The following is a 14433-nucleotide window of genomic DNA, read 5'->3' as shown; positions in this document are numbered from 1 at the left end:
GGTTGCTTCCACGTCTTGGCTGTTGTGAATAGTGCTGCTTTGAACGTAGGGGTGCATGTATCTTTCCAAATTAGAATTTCCCCTGGATATATGCCCAGGAGTGGGATGCTGAATCATATGCTAACTCTACTTTTAGTTTTTTAAGGAACTTCCATGCTGTTCTCCATAGTGGCTGCACCAATTGATATTCCCACCAATAGTGTAGGAGCGTTCCCTTTTATCCACACACCTCTCCAGCATTTATTGGAGTTCTTTTTTTTTTTTTTAATTGAAGTCTCCAGCATTTATTATTTGTAAATGATGATGGCCATCCCGACTGGTGTGAGGTGGTACCTCATTGTAGTTTTGATTTGCGTTTCTCTAATAATTGGTGATGTTGAGCTTCTTTTCATGTGCCTGTTTGCCATGTGTATGTCTTCTTTGGAGAAATGACTATTTAGGTCTTCTCAGTTTTTGATTGGGTTGTTTGGCTTTTTGATATTGAGTTGTATGAGCTGTTGGTGTATTTTGGAAATTAAGCCCTTGTCAGTTGCATTGTTTGCGAATATTTTCTCCCAGTATATAGGTTGTCTTTTCCTTTTGCTTATGGTTTCCTTTGCTGTGCAAAAGCTTATAAGTTTGATTAGGTGCCATTTGTTTATTGCTTTTATTTCTTCTGCCTTGGAAGATTGACCTAAGAAAACATTGCTGTATTTCATGTCAGACTATGTTTTGCCTGTGTTCTCATCTAGAAGTTTTATGCTTTCATGTCTTATATTTATGTCTTTAAACTATTTTGGGGGGGGTGGGATTAACATTTTTTTTTATCAAATAATTTTTTTATTGGAGTATACTTGCTTTACAGTGTTTTGTTAGTTTCTGGTGTACAGTCAAGTGAATCAGCTATATGTATAAATATATTCCCTCTATCTTTGACCTCCCTCCCCCTGCCCCATCCCACCCATCTAGGTCATCACAGAACACCGAGCTGAGCTCCCTGTGCTATATAGCAGGTTCCTACTAGCTATCTATTTTACACATGGTAGTGTGTTCATGTCAAACCTAATCTCCCAATTCTTCCCACCCTCCCCTTCCCCCACTGCATCCACACGTCCATTCTCAACCTCTGCGCTTCTGTTCCTACCCTGAAAATAGGTTCATCTGTACCATTTTTCTAGATTCCACATATATATGTGTTAATATATGATATTTGTTTTTTTTCTTTTTGACTTACTTCATTCTGTATGACAGACTCTAGGTCCATCCACATCTCTAAAAATGACCCAATTTCGTTACTATTTTTTTTTTTTTTTTTGCGGTATGGGGGCCTCTCACTGTTGTGGTCTCTCCCGTTGTGGAGCACAGGCTCCAGACGCGCAGGCTCAGCGACCATGGCTCACAGGCCCAGCCGCTCCGCGGCATGTGGGATCCTCCCGGACTGGGGCACGAACCCGTGTCCCCTGCATCGGCAGGCGGACTCTCAACCACTGCGCCACCAGGGAAGCCCCCCAATTTCGTTACTTTTTATCTCTGAGTAATATTCCAGTATATATATGTACCACATCATCTCTATCCATTCATCTATCGTTGGACAGTTAGGTTGTTTCCATGTCCTGGCTGTTGTAAATAGTGCTGCAATGAACATTGGGGTACCTGTCTCTTTTTTAATTATGGTTTTCTCAGGGTATATGCCCGGTAGAGGAATTGCTGGGTCATACGGTTGTTCTATTTTTTGTTTTTTAAGGAACCTCCATACTGCTTTCCACAGTGGTTGTATCAATTTACATTCCCACCAACATTGCAAGAGGGTTCTCTCTTCTCCACACCCTCTCCAGCATTTATTGTTTGTAGACTTTTTGATGATGGCCATTCTGACTGGTATGAGGTGATACCTCATTGTAGTTTTGATTTGCATTTCTCTAATAATTAGTGATGTTGAGCATCTTTTCATGTGCCTCTTTGCCATTTGTATGTCTTCTTTGGTGAAATGTCTATTTATAGGTCTTCTGCCCATTTTTTGATTGGGTTGCTTGCTTTTTTAATATTGAGCTACATGAGCTGTTTATATATTTTGGAGATTAATCCTTTGTCCGTTGTTTCATTTGCAAATATGTTCTCCCATTCTGAGGGTTGTCTTTTCATCTTGTTTTTGATTTCCTTTGCTGTGCAAAAACTTTTAAGTTTAATTAGGTCCCATTTGTTTATTTTTGTTTTTATTTTCATTACTCTAGGAGGTGGGTCAAAAAGGATCTTGCTGTGGTTTATGTCAAAGAGTGTTTTTCCTATGTTTTTCTCTAAGAGTTTTAAGTTTATAGTGTCTGGTCTTACATTTAGGTCTTTAATCCTTGTCTTGTTCCTTATCTTAGAGGAAATACTTGCAGTTTTTCACCATTGAGAATGATGTTTGTTGTGGGTTTGTTGTATATGGCCTTTATTAGGTCCTGTATTGGATTCTGTTTGCTAGTATTTTTTGAGGATTTTTGCATCTATGTTCATCAGTGATATTGGTCTGTAATTTTCTTTTTTTGTGATATCTTTATCTGGTTTAGGTATCATGGTGGTGGTGGCCTTGTAGAATGAGTTTAGGAGTGTTTCTCCCTCTGCAGTTTTTTGGAAGAGTTTGAGAAGAATCAGTGTTAACTCTTCTCTAAATGTTTGATAGAATTTGCCTATGAAGCAATCTTGTCCTGGAGTGTTGTTTGTTGGGAGTTTTTAAATCACAGATTCAATTTTAATACTTGTAATTGGTCCCAGATTAGGCCCGGGACTTCAACAGGCTCCCCAGGGCTCAAGTGGCCAGGGAAAACTCTAGCTGCACTCCCTTCCGATCCTCCGCTTTCCTGAGGGTCTCCCCTGTCCCCATTGATCCCTAATTGTGGGTGAGCCGCTCCAGGCATGGTACCCTTCCCCTCCACCCAGCTGCCCCTCATGGGTGCTGGTCCAATTCGGCCAGCTTTTAGTTTTTCTCCCCCTTTCTCCCTCCCACTCCCACAGGACCCACGTGGCTGGAGGAGGTCTTGATGGGCAGAGGATCAGGCCCAGGACCTCAGCAGGCTCCCCAGGGCCCAAGTGGGCAGGGTAAATGCTGGCCTCATTCCCTTCTGATTCTCTGCCCTCTCCAGGGTCTCCCCTGTTTCCCCTCTGGGCGTGGGAACCCCTCCCCTCCCCCAACTGCTCCTCAGGGCTGCTGGTCCCATCCCACCTCTACTTCTCCTCCCCCCTCCCTCCCCCAACATCCTGCCCAGTCGCTTGGGCGTCTTCCCATTCCCTTAGTTGTCTGTGGTTCCCCACCAGTGCCTGGTAGGTGCACTAGTTGTGCAGAGATGTGAATTCCACATCCTCCTAGTCCACCATCTTGACTCCACCCCAAGATTCTAAATTATTTTTTTAACATCTATGTATTTATTTGGCTGTGTCGGGTCTTAGTTGCGGCACGCAGGATCTTTGTTGTCACGTGCAGGATCTTTGTTGCAGTATGCAGGATTTAGTTGTGGCATGTGGGATCTTTAATTATGGCATGTGAACTCTCAGTTGTGGCATATGGGATCTAGTTCCCTGAGCAGGGATCAAACCCGGGCCCCCTGCATTGAGAGCACGGAGTCTTAGCCACCAGACCACCAGGGAAGTCCCAAGTCTTTAAACTATTTTGAGCTTATTTTTGCGTATGGTGTGAAGGAGTGTTCTAACTTCATTGATTTACATGCAGCTGTCCAGTTTTCCCAGCGCTGATTGCTGAAGACACTGTCTTTTCTCTATTGCATATTCTTGCCTCCTTTGTCGAAGATTAATTGACCTTAGGTGTGTGGGTTGATTTCTGGGCTCTCTATTCTGTTCCATTGATCCATATGTTTGTTTTTGTGCCCGTACCATGCTGCCTTGATTGCTCTAGCTTTGTAGTATTGTCTGAAGTCTAGAAGGGTTATGCCTCCAGCTTTGTTCTCTTTCCTCAGGATTGGTTTGGCAATTCTGGGTCTTTTGTGGTTCCATATCAATTTTTGGATTATTTGTTCTAGTTCTGTGAAAAATGTCATGGGTAATTTGATGGGGTTCACATTAAATCTGTGGGTTGCTTTGGGTAGTATGGTCATTTTAACAATGTTAATTCTTCCAATCCAAGCTCGTGAGTTATCTTTCCATTTCTTTGAATCATCTTCAGTTCCCTTTATCAGTGTTTCATTGTTCTCAGCATCTGTCTTTCACCTCTTTGGTCAGTTTTATTCCTATGTGTTTTATTTCTTTTTGATGTGATTTTTAAAAGGGTTGGTTTTTTTTACTTTTTCTTTCTGTTGTTGCATTGTTAGTGTAAAGAAGTACAACAGCTTTTTGTATGTTAATCTTGTATCGTAATACCTTGGTGAATTTGTTTATCAGTTCTAATAGGTTTTTGTGTTGAGTCTATAGTTTTCTAGAGAGAGTATCATGTCATCTGCATATATTGACAGTTTTACCTCTTTCCTTCCAATTTTTTTTTTTTTTGCGGTACGTGGGCCTCTCACTGTTGTGGCCTCTCCCGTTGCGGAGCACAGGCTCCGGATGCGCAGGCTTAGTGGCCATGGCTCACGGGCGCAGCCGCTCCATGGCATGTGGGATCTTCCCGGACCGGGGCACGAACCCGTGTCCCCTGCATCGGCAGGCGGACTCTCAACCACTGCGCCACCAGGGAAGCCCTTTGCTTCCAATTTGGATACCTTTTATCTCTTTTTCTTGTCTGATTGCTGTGGCTAGGACTTCCAATGCTATGTTGAATAAAAGTGGTGAAAGTGGGTATCCTTGTCTTGTTCCAGATATTAGCAGGAAGGTTTTCAGCTTTTCACTGTTGAGTATTATGTTGACTCTTGGTTTGGCATAGATAGCTTTTATTATGTTGAGGTATGTTCCCTATATAGCCACTTTGGTGACAGTTTTTATTGTGAATAGATGTTGAATTTTATCAGTGCTTTTTCTCATCTATTGAGATGATCATGTGGTTTTTGTCATTTCTTTTTTTGATTTGGCGTATCACGTTGATTGATTTGCATAATGTTGAACCATCCTTGTGGCTCTGGAATGAATCCAACCTGATCATGGTATATGATCATTTTTATGTGTTGTTGGATTCGGTTTGCTAATATTTTTTTGAGGATTTTTCTAACTATATTTGTCAAAGATACTGGCCTGTAATTTTTTGGTAGTGTCTTTGTCTGGTTTGGGTACCAAGGTGATGGTGGTTACATAGAATGACTTTAGGAATGTTCCCTCTTCTTCATGAGCTCCACCCCTCCGAGCTCTTGGAATGCACAAGCTCTGGAAGGTTGTCCACACATGGAGACAGGGCTGAAGTCTGAGCCGATTGCCTGCATTCCCCTGTGAACACACTGCTATGGTGGAGCCTGCCCCTCCCTTCGCATGATGGACCTGGGCTGTGTCCTGCACACACCCCCAGTTGCAGCCTGGACCACATTCTAGGCCCTTCGGACTGTCTTCGCACAGCCAAACTGAGTCCTCTCCCTGGGTCTGTCCACTGAAGCCTGAGTTTCAGCCCCCAGTTGCCACACACACCAGCAGGCATGCATCATGGGCTGGGAAGTGCAGTGAGGTGGTATTTTGTGACTGCCTTCTTTCACTTACCATAACATTTTAAGGGTTCATCCATCTTGTAGTATGTATTGGCACTTCATTCTTTTTGTGCGTGAATAATATTCCATTGCATGTGCATATACTACATTTTATTTATTAATTCATCAAGTGATGAATGTTTGCCTTGCTTTCACCTATTAGCTATTATGAATAATGCTGCTATAAACATTCTTGGAAGTGTTTTTGTATGAACATATGTTTTCACTTCTCCCGGGTATATATCTAAGAGGGGAATTGCTGGATCATATGTTAACTCTTACGTTTAATCATTTGAGGAATTGCTACACTGCTTTCCAAAGTGGCTGCAAAATTTTACATTCCCCTAGCAGTACCATGAGGGTTACTGTTTCTCCACATCCTTGTCAACTCTTGTTATCTGACTTTTTAATCTTAGTTATCCAAGTGGGTGTGAAGTAGTATCTCATTCTGGTTTTGATTTGCACTTACCTGATGACTAATGATTTGAGCATATTTTCATGTGCCTATTGATCATTGTACATCTTTATATATCTTTGTATAGCTTTACATTCTGGATACAAGTCTCTTATCACATATATGATTTGCAAATATTTTCTCCCATTTCTTGGGTTATCTTGTCACTTTCTTGATGGTGTCCTTTGAAGCACAAAAGTTTTTAGTTTTGGTGAAGTCCAGTTTATGAAGTGATTTTTTAAAATTTTCATTTGTTGTACTTTACAAGTTCCATCTTTTTGTATAATTTTTATCTTTTATTGATATTTTCTATTTGATGTAACATTGCCATCATACCTTTATTTACTTCTTAATCATGTTTCCTGTAGTTCTGTGAATGTGTATATAATGGCTGATTTGGCATCTTTTTCTTACAAATCTGTTCTCACAGGCAGTTTCTGTTGACTGCTTTTTTGTTGTTGTTGTTTTTTAAAGTTAACCACTCCCGGACTTCCTTTGTGGCTCAGTGGTTAAGAATCCGCCTGCCAATGCAGGAGATACAGGTTTGAGCCCTGGTCTGGAAAGATCCCACATGCTGTGGAGCAACTAAGCCCATGTGCCACAACTACTGAGCCTGCACTCTAGAGCCCGCGAGCCACAACTGCTGAGCCCGTGTGCCACAACTACTGAAGCCCGTGTGCCTAGAGCCTGTGCTCCACAACAAGAGAAGCCCCCACAATGAGAAGCCCGCACACCACAGCAAAGAGTAGCCCCTGCTTGCCACAACTAGAGAAAGCCTGCACGAGCAACAAAGACCCAACGCAGCTAAATAAATAAATAATGATAACCACTCCTAATTTTTTTTAAATTAATTAATTAATTCATTTATTTTTGGCTTTGGCCATTATTAGGGCAAGATTTCATTTAATTCCCAATTAAGCAAGTACTTGTAAGTATAAATTCTGTATGAACATAATAAAATCTTCCCAGTGTCTTTCAACTGAGGATAACCCAGGTACCTAAGTTCAAGGAAACCTGTTACTCCAGTGAGGAGTTTAATACCACCAAACAAAACTTAGGATCATGAGCCAACAATGGGAGGTTAGAGACACAGGAGAGACTCACTCAAATTTATCTGGACCCTCAGAGGAGGCAGATGGGCACAAGAGGTCTCTGCTGGTACCCAGGCTCTGGATCCTCATAGAGTTTAGGCAAAAGAGAGAAGTCTGCTCTGGGTCTCTTCATTGGTTGCCAAAATTATTGACAGAAAAAACACGAAACACATCCTAAAAAGTTTCAAGTTACATGTTTTATTTGGGGACCTTACTGAGGACTGTAGCCTGGGGAAACAGCCACTCAGATAGCTCTGAGGAACTGTTCCAAAGAGGCGAGAGGAGAGCCAGGATATGTAGGAGTTTTTGCTGAAAAAAAAAAAATGTAGCAAACATCACAAGGTAACTGCTAATCACACAAAAAAAGACATCTCAAGTTAATGATTTCAGTGCTCTTTTATGTATGGGAAGATGCAAGAATCTTGGGTCATTGAAATTATTCCTTCAATATACATCTTACCGATCTAGGGCCAGTACCCTTTTTTTCTCCACCTTGAATTCCCCTCAGTGTGCACTGCAGTGGCTGAGGGATGGAATCCAGTAACGTGTTTACTGGAATGACAGGTGACATCATTTGTCCACATCAGCATAGCTCTGCACATCATCATGTCACAAGTACTCTGTATTCTTAAAACTGCATGTGAATGTAAAATTGTCTCTAAAGAAAAAAATACTAATCAGAACATAGATATATGGCATGGCCAAGCTACATCTAAAACAAGTGTTACAGGTCACAAGGTAGAAAAAGTAGATGCACAGGAAGTTGTGAATCAATGACCTCTGATATTCTGAACCCCTAATATCCACAGTGATTACCAGGTAACATGGTAGGAAGGCTCTTGATGTGACTGTATCTGCACTCTGTACAAACATCAAAAAATCATTCAATGAAAGGTTAGAAATGAATTAATAAATGAAAAATTATTTCAGGGCTTCCCTGGTGGCACAGTGGTTAAGAATCCACCTGCCAGTGCAAGGGACACGAGTTTGAGCCCTGGCCCAGAAAGATCCCACATGCCATGTGGAGCATCTAAGCCTGTGTGCCACAACTACTGAGCCTGAGCTCTAGAGCCCACAAGCCACAACTACTGAGCCCATGTGCCACAACTACTGAAGCCTGCGCGCCTAGAGCCCACACTCTGCAACGAGAAGCCGTAACAATGAGAAGCCTGCACACTGCAACTAGAGAAAGCCCGTGCACAGCAAAGAAGACCCAACACAGCCAAAAATAAATTTATAAAACGTTATTTTAAAAGAAAAGGCAAGACTCTTACAGAAGAATGCCAGCTGAAAAAAGTTGAGAGGTGGCATTATTTCGTTCTTTTTTTATGGCTGAGTAATATTCCATAAAACCAAATAATGCCGTTTGCAGCAACATGGATGGACCTAGAGGTGACCTTACTTCATACTAAGTGAAGTAAGAAAAGGACAGAAGTCGGAAAGAGAAGGACAAATATATGTGGAATCTAAAAAAATGGTACAAATGAACTTACAAAACAGAAATAGAGTCAGAAAATAGAGTCAGAAAAAGAGTCAAAACAGATACAGAAAACAAACTAATGGTTACTGGGAGGAAAGCAGGGTGGGGGAGATAAGTTAGGAGTTTGGGATTAACATATACACACTACTATATAGAAAATAGATAACTAATAAGGACCTATGTATAGCACAGGGAAGTCTTCTCAATACTCTGTAATGACCTATATGAGAAAAGAATCTAAAAAAAGAGTGGATATATGTATATGTAAAACTGATTCACTTTGCTGTATAGCAGAAACTAACAGAACATTGTAAATCAACTATACTCCAATAAAATTTTTAATTAAAATCTTTCTTAATAAAAAAAAGTTGAGAGAACAGTAGAGTTGGGATATTATCATTTTGTGGACGTCATAGTAAAGTTTGGGAAAAGCAAAAATCATCAGAATATGCTATATATAGGCAATACATTTCATGAGGCATAGTGTTTGAATGGTCTAAAAGTATATCCCCCCAGATGGCCTATTATTTATAAGGGGGAAATTACATATTGTTGATATGGGGCGATACCTTGACCAGGTGATTAAAATTAATATCCTCAATGAGGGTCAAATAGCCATCATGGGTCTCTGGATGTGATCACCTAAAACACTTCAGCATCACTTCGATTTATTTTGTCTGGTAATGCATAACATGAATCAAATCATGAGGAAACATCTGACGAACCAAAATTGGGGAGCATTTTATAAAATATTTGGCCTTGGGAATTCAAAAACATCAATATCATGAAAGACAAAGTTGAAAAACTGCTCCGAATTAAAGAAGAATAAAGAGACATAACTCAATGCACTATGTGATCCTGGAGTAGACAATTGATAAAATGTGATAAAGGACTGCAGATTAGGAAAAAAGGATCATTCCATGTTAAATTTCCAAATTTTGATAATAATACTGTCATGGCCTACATGTTTATGTCCCTTCAAAATTCATCCCCATTAGGATGATATTTGGAGATGGAGTTTGGGGGAGATAATGAGGTCATGAGGGTGGAGCTCTCACGATGGGATTAGTGTCCTTACAAGAAAGACAAAAGAGAGCTTGCTTCTCTCTGCTTTCCACCCTGTGAAAGTAAAAGAAGACTGTCTGCAAACCAGGAAGAGGGCTCTAACCAAGAACTGATTGTGCTGGCACCTTGATCAGGGACTTCCCAGCCTCCAGGCTGTGAGAAATAAATTGTTGTTTAAGCCACCCTCTCTATGCTAAATTAGTAAAGCAGCCCAAGAGGACTAAAACAAGTACACATGTCAAAGAAAATCCTGATTCTTAGGAAGTACACACTGAACTATTAAGGGATAAGGAGGCATGATATATGCAACCTACTCTCCAGTGATTCAGAAAGAAAAAAGTATGTGTATATTTCTATGTAGATAGAAATACAGAATACGATAAAGCAGATACTATTCTTGCAATTTTTCTGTAAGTGTGAAATCATACAGAAGTTTTGCTCGTGCTTAGGATTTTTCACCCTTCAGTTTGTGGGAAGAAAGAATATTATACTTGCCTTAAATTCCTCCATAGTCACTCTTTAGTAAATAGATTTTAACAACTATTCTAACATGTAGATTATCATAAAAGAGGTTAAATAGATCTTAATACTTATGACATCTTAATACCAGCCAGCAAGATAGTAACAAATATACCTACGGTTAAACTGTGCCACAGACCAATTACTTTATCAGATACAAACCATTTCTAATATTTTGGTTGTCCATGGTGTTTCCAAAACCCTTGTGACCCACTACAAGTTGAACCATCAGAAGTTTTGTTCAGTGGCCTTATATGGAGGAGTAGTACTGCTATGAAGCAAATACTGAAAGATGATCCTCCAAACATTTCTAGAAAGAGGGTGGGAAGTTTTGCAAATACTACTCACAATATGTAGTAATGTTACCCCAAACTACTGTTCCCAGTTTACTCATAAGGGCAAATACCTGATCGCTTGAAGGGGAGGATTCCTTTCCCGAAGAAGTAATTATCACAGCTTCCTCTGATGAGAAAAGTGGCTTGTACATATGACCCAACCATAGAAATGAACCACCCCTTTTTTCCTGCGCTTCTTTTCCTTGTGTGCAACACTTGTACAGAATTCCAGACCTGAGAGGAACAAAGAAATTGTACTACAGACCTAGTGGATAGTCTTTTGTACTCTTTCATATCTAAATGCTCTTTGTTCTGCTCTCACAACTCCCAGAAAATGACTGTGACAACTGGTTCCAAAGTATCTTAAGAGCCGTTTTTCTTCCCTAAAGAATATTCTATTTTGGAATAAATGCCTATAAATCTATTTCTTACTTTATCAGAACTTATTAAAGAGACCATTCCAGTTGCCAGGTCTTAGAGCATTTACTCCAAACCAAATATGGTTCTTAATAATACAAATGCATTGGAAATATTTGTTCCTTTTCTAAAGCATAATATTTGGTGCTGTGTATATATTAACTCTTTTCCCCAAGTTGAATGCTCCTTAAATAAATGACAGGCTCATGGTAGCTATACTTTCCCTTTTTTGAGATTTATGAATATTGGACAATGATTCTTTTTTGTTTGTTTTGGCCAGGTGGCTTGTGGAATCTTAGTTCTCCGACCAGGGATTGAACCTGGGGCCCCGGCATTGAAAGTGCTGAGTCCTAACCACTGGACCACCAGGGAATTCCCTGAACAGTGATTCTTAAAGGGGGTTTGAGACTTACTGATGCATTTAATTTCCTCTTGGTGTCATTCCCTTAGTCAAGAACCAGGACTTGGAATCTTAAATCCTGGATGCAGCCAATGTTCAAACAGATGGTTCTATAAATAATCACTCAACAAAACCAGCTAGAAAGTCAATAGAAAACTGCTGAAATCAAAACTAAAGTTGAAGCCTGTACTTATTTGTTTCAATGAGTTGAAGGAAGGATATCAACATGTAGATTTGGAAATTATTATAATGTTGTGTCCAACAAAGTCTAAGAGAACTGAATTTGAGGGGTTACCAAACCCATTGATGGGTTCCCTTCAGGATCTTAACTCATAAAGCAAAATAATGGATCCACAGTGAAACATAAAAAACATTTTCCCATGGTTAAAAGTTTCCATTTTGAACCCTGAACCAATCAGCAAAGAACTCTGCTTTTTCCAATTCTAACCAGTTCCCTACCACACCGACTGGCCTTTAAAGCACGCCACCCAATCTCTTCTTAATTTCCTAAGATTAAGGGACTCCCAAGCTTTGCCTATAGTTTGTTCTCCTCTGCTACACCAAGCTAAATAAAACTGGCCTTACAGGAACTACAGGCATGTCGCTTAAATATTAATGGGTTTCAAAAGATTTTCTTATTAACACATAGTCCAGCTCCCCAGAGAAAATTACTATTAGTACTTAAGTCGGGTTCCTATTTCAGGCATGGTTTGCTTGGTGGTTTGATGTGGTTCTGATCATATTATATATACCTTGCATTTAAAAAATATGCTTTTAGAAATTGTTTTTAATACCTTCCTCAGAGAATCATGGTACAGGTTCAATCTTAAAACCAGTATCTATCTATCTATCTATCTATCTATCTATCAGTCTACCTTGGCTGTGTCAGGTCTTCGTTGTGGCATACGGGACTTCTTAGTTGTGGCATGCATGCAGAATCTAATTCCCTGGCTGGGATTGAACCCTGGCCCCCTGTATTGGGAGCGCACAAGGAATGCAGAGTTATGAGCATATTTGGGCTCTTGTTTTCCAAGTTTTACAAATTAACTCCTACCTGCAAATGGTTAATGTAAATGTTCCACTGAACTCTCACCAGCATATTAGGAGAATCCTAAATACAAGTTTTGCCTAGACATTTAAAAGTTTTAGAAATATTTACATACAGCTTTTAAGGAACACAACAGGCAGGTCTCTCATTCTCAATTTGCCTCTACAATTCTCAAACTTACGAAGTAGAAAAGCAACTTAAGTCATAAAGCCCTGGAAGGAAATATGGACTATTAAGCAATAATTACTACCAATATAGGTAGTCACATGTTGGGCATGTATGCAGACAGGCAAAAAAGGCATCTAAGATTTACAAGAATTTTCCAACTTAAAGTCTTTTCAAAACCTTTACTAACAATTGTGGATGTGTAAAAAAAAAATGGGGCTTTTTGGTAAGGCAGTTAAGTGAAAAAAATGAGAACACATATTTGAACATGAGTGAACTATTTTACAGGGTTTTTGAGTGTGAACACTAGAAAACAGTCAACTATTCTATTTTACTAAGATACTATCTGAGAACGTCTTTAAAAAGTACGTTGTAACATTACTGTCCTACTGGGCCCAGGATTCTCTAGCCTTGCCAGCTTTCTTCAGGTCAACCTGGAGATGGGAGCTCAGGGCCTCAGTTTTCCTCCTCAGGTGTATTAATACAGGCTCTGAGTGGAGACTGAGGATGGAGAACAGGTGAGCAGTGTAAGGCTGCCTCAGATTTCTGCACTGATCTTAGAATTCGGCTAAGCATCCATATCTCCGACCCTTCGGAGAAAAAAGGAGAACTGATAAATTAGTCTCCATCACCTGCCTGTCACTTCCACAACCACACGAAACGCATGCCTACGCACTCCTCCCCATCCTCGTCCCCGCCCTTTACTGTAAAACAGAACCCCGCCAGCCCACCGCCCGGCGAGCGGCAGTGACGTCAGCCTCGAGGAGCGCATGCGCCATGCCTCGGGGTCCTCTTCCGTTCTTTTCCAGTAACGCTTAGGGTGGTCTCGGTGCTCTTGAAACTATAGTTCCCAGCGGCCGGCGCGGCGGAGGAGGGAGGCCGGGACTGCGCCAGGGAGGCCAGGCACAGCGGGCCTAGCGGGCCACTCCTCCTCGGGAAGCGGTTTTGCAGCCCTTTCCGCCCGCGGTGTCGGCGGCTCGGCGGCGTCCTCGGCTCGGCACGCACGCGGGGGCGGGTCACGGCGGCGTGTGGCTGGCTGGCCGGCGGGTTCGGCGGGGAGGCTGAGGCGGCGGCGGGGACGGCGGCAGCGCGGGTGCCGGCAGGCGGGCTGTCGGGGAGATGGGAGACCCAGGGTCGGAGGTGAGTAGCGGGCTGGGCACGGTGTGGTGCGGGGTCCGGGGGGTGCTGGGCCGGGCCTGGGGGCCTGGGGGACGAGGGTGCCTCAGCAACAATGGCCGCCCGGCCCGGCTCGGGAACCTCTGCTCGGCGCGGGCGCGGCGTGGGTTCCGAGGCCGACTGCCTCTTGGGGGAGCGTGCTCCCTGCTCCTCGGGAGAAGGGATGCGGAGGGGCCCCTGCGGTCCACGGACGCGAGCTCGGGCTCGCGGAGGCTGGGGCTCCGTTAGGTCTCCTCGAGAGCTTTCGTTTTTCGGTTCCCTTTGGAAAAATCTGTAAGTGCGGGGTTGTCTAGATAACCGTGCTTTGGCTTATTTTATAGATAATAGAATGTGTCCCTCCAGCTGGGCCTGAGGCGTCCGAATCAACACCCGAGGAAAATGAAGATGACATTCAGTTTGTTAGTGTAAGTAGCGACGATATTCGGGTTTTTCCGAGTCAGAGACTATGCGTGATAAGCCGTGATGTGATTACCTCTCACCTGTTTGTTCATCATGCAGCAAACGTGTGTGAATGTCTGATAGAGACTGTACACTGTGGAGTAGGGCATAGGAGTAGGGAATTTGCCTGAAGAGGTGTCTGAGCAGCCCCAGTAGGCATCACAAAGCCTGTGGCCTGCGGTGCGTGTTGCACCCTGAATCTCGCCTCTCCCCCTGCACTTAGAGCCTTTCATGTACGCAGGGTTGTGGTCTCCTAAGAGTGTTTTGAAGTG

The 14433-nt window shown here is 42.1% G+C and overlaps 1 protein-coding gene across 7 annotated transcripts in view; it reads left to right on the top strand.

Annotated features, from left to right (window-relative positions):
• Nucleotides 1-14433, top strand: part of ZNF451 (zinc finger protein 451) — a 103501-nt gene that overhangs the window by 3517 nt on the left and 85551 nt on the right. For 2 of the 7 annotated variants that reach the window (XM_060162509.1, XM_060162512.1), the window contains exons 1-2: nucleotides 13429-13687; nucleotides 14044-14127. The exons of 1 other annotated variant lie outside the window; for it this stretch is intronic. In XM_060162509.1, coding sequence (XP_060018492.1) covers nucleotides 13667-13687; nucleotides 14044-14127 — 105 coding nt within the window. In that variant the 5' untranslated portion in view covers nucleotides 13429-13666. Of the gene's footprint in view, nucleotides 1-13428; nucleotides 13688-14043; nucleotides 14128-14433 lie in introns of those variants that run through there. 4 more of the 7 variants (XR_009542907.1, XM_060162506.1, XM_060162511.1 and 1 more) reach the window with 4 other exon arrangements.

The sequence above is a fragment of the Lagenorhynchus albirostris genome, chromosome 10, assembly GCF_949774975.1.
Source record: "Lagenorhynchus albirostris chromosome 10, mLagAlb1.1, whole genome shotgun sequence".
Taxonomy (NCBI): domain Eukaryota; kingdom Metazoa; phylum Chordata; class Mammalia; order Artiodactyla; family Delphinidae; genus Lagenorhynchus; species Lagenorhynchus albirostris.
Note: the sequence above shows the minus strand (reverse complement) of the source record. Positions and strands in the feature narration are given on the sequence as shown.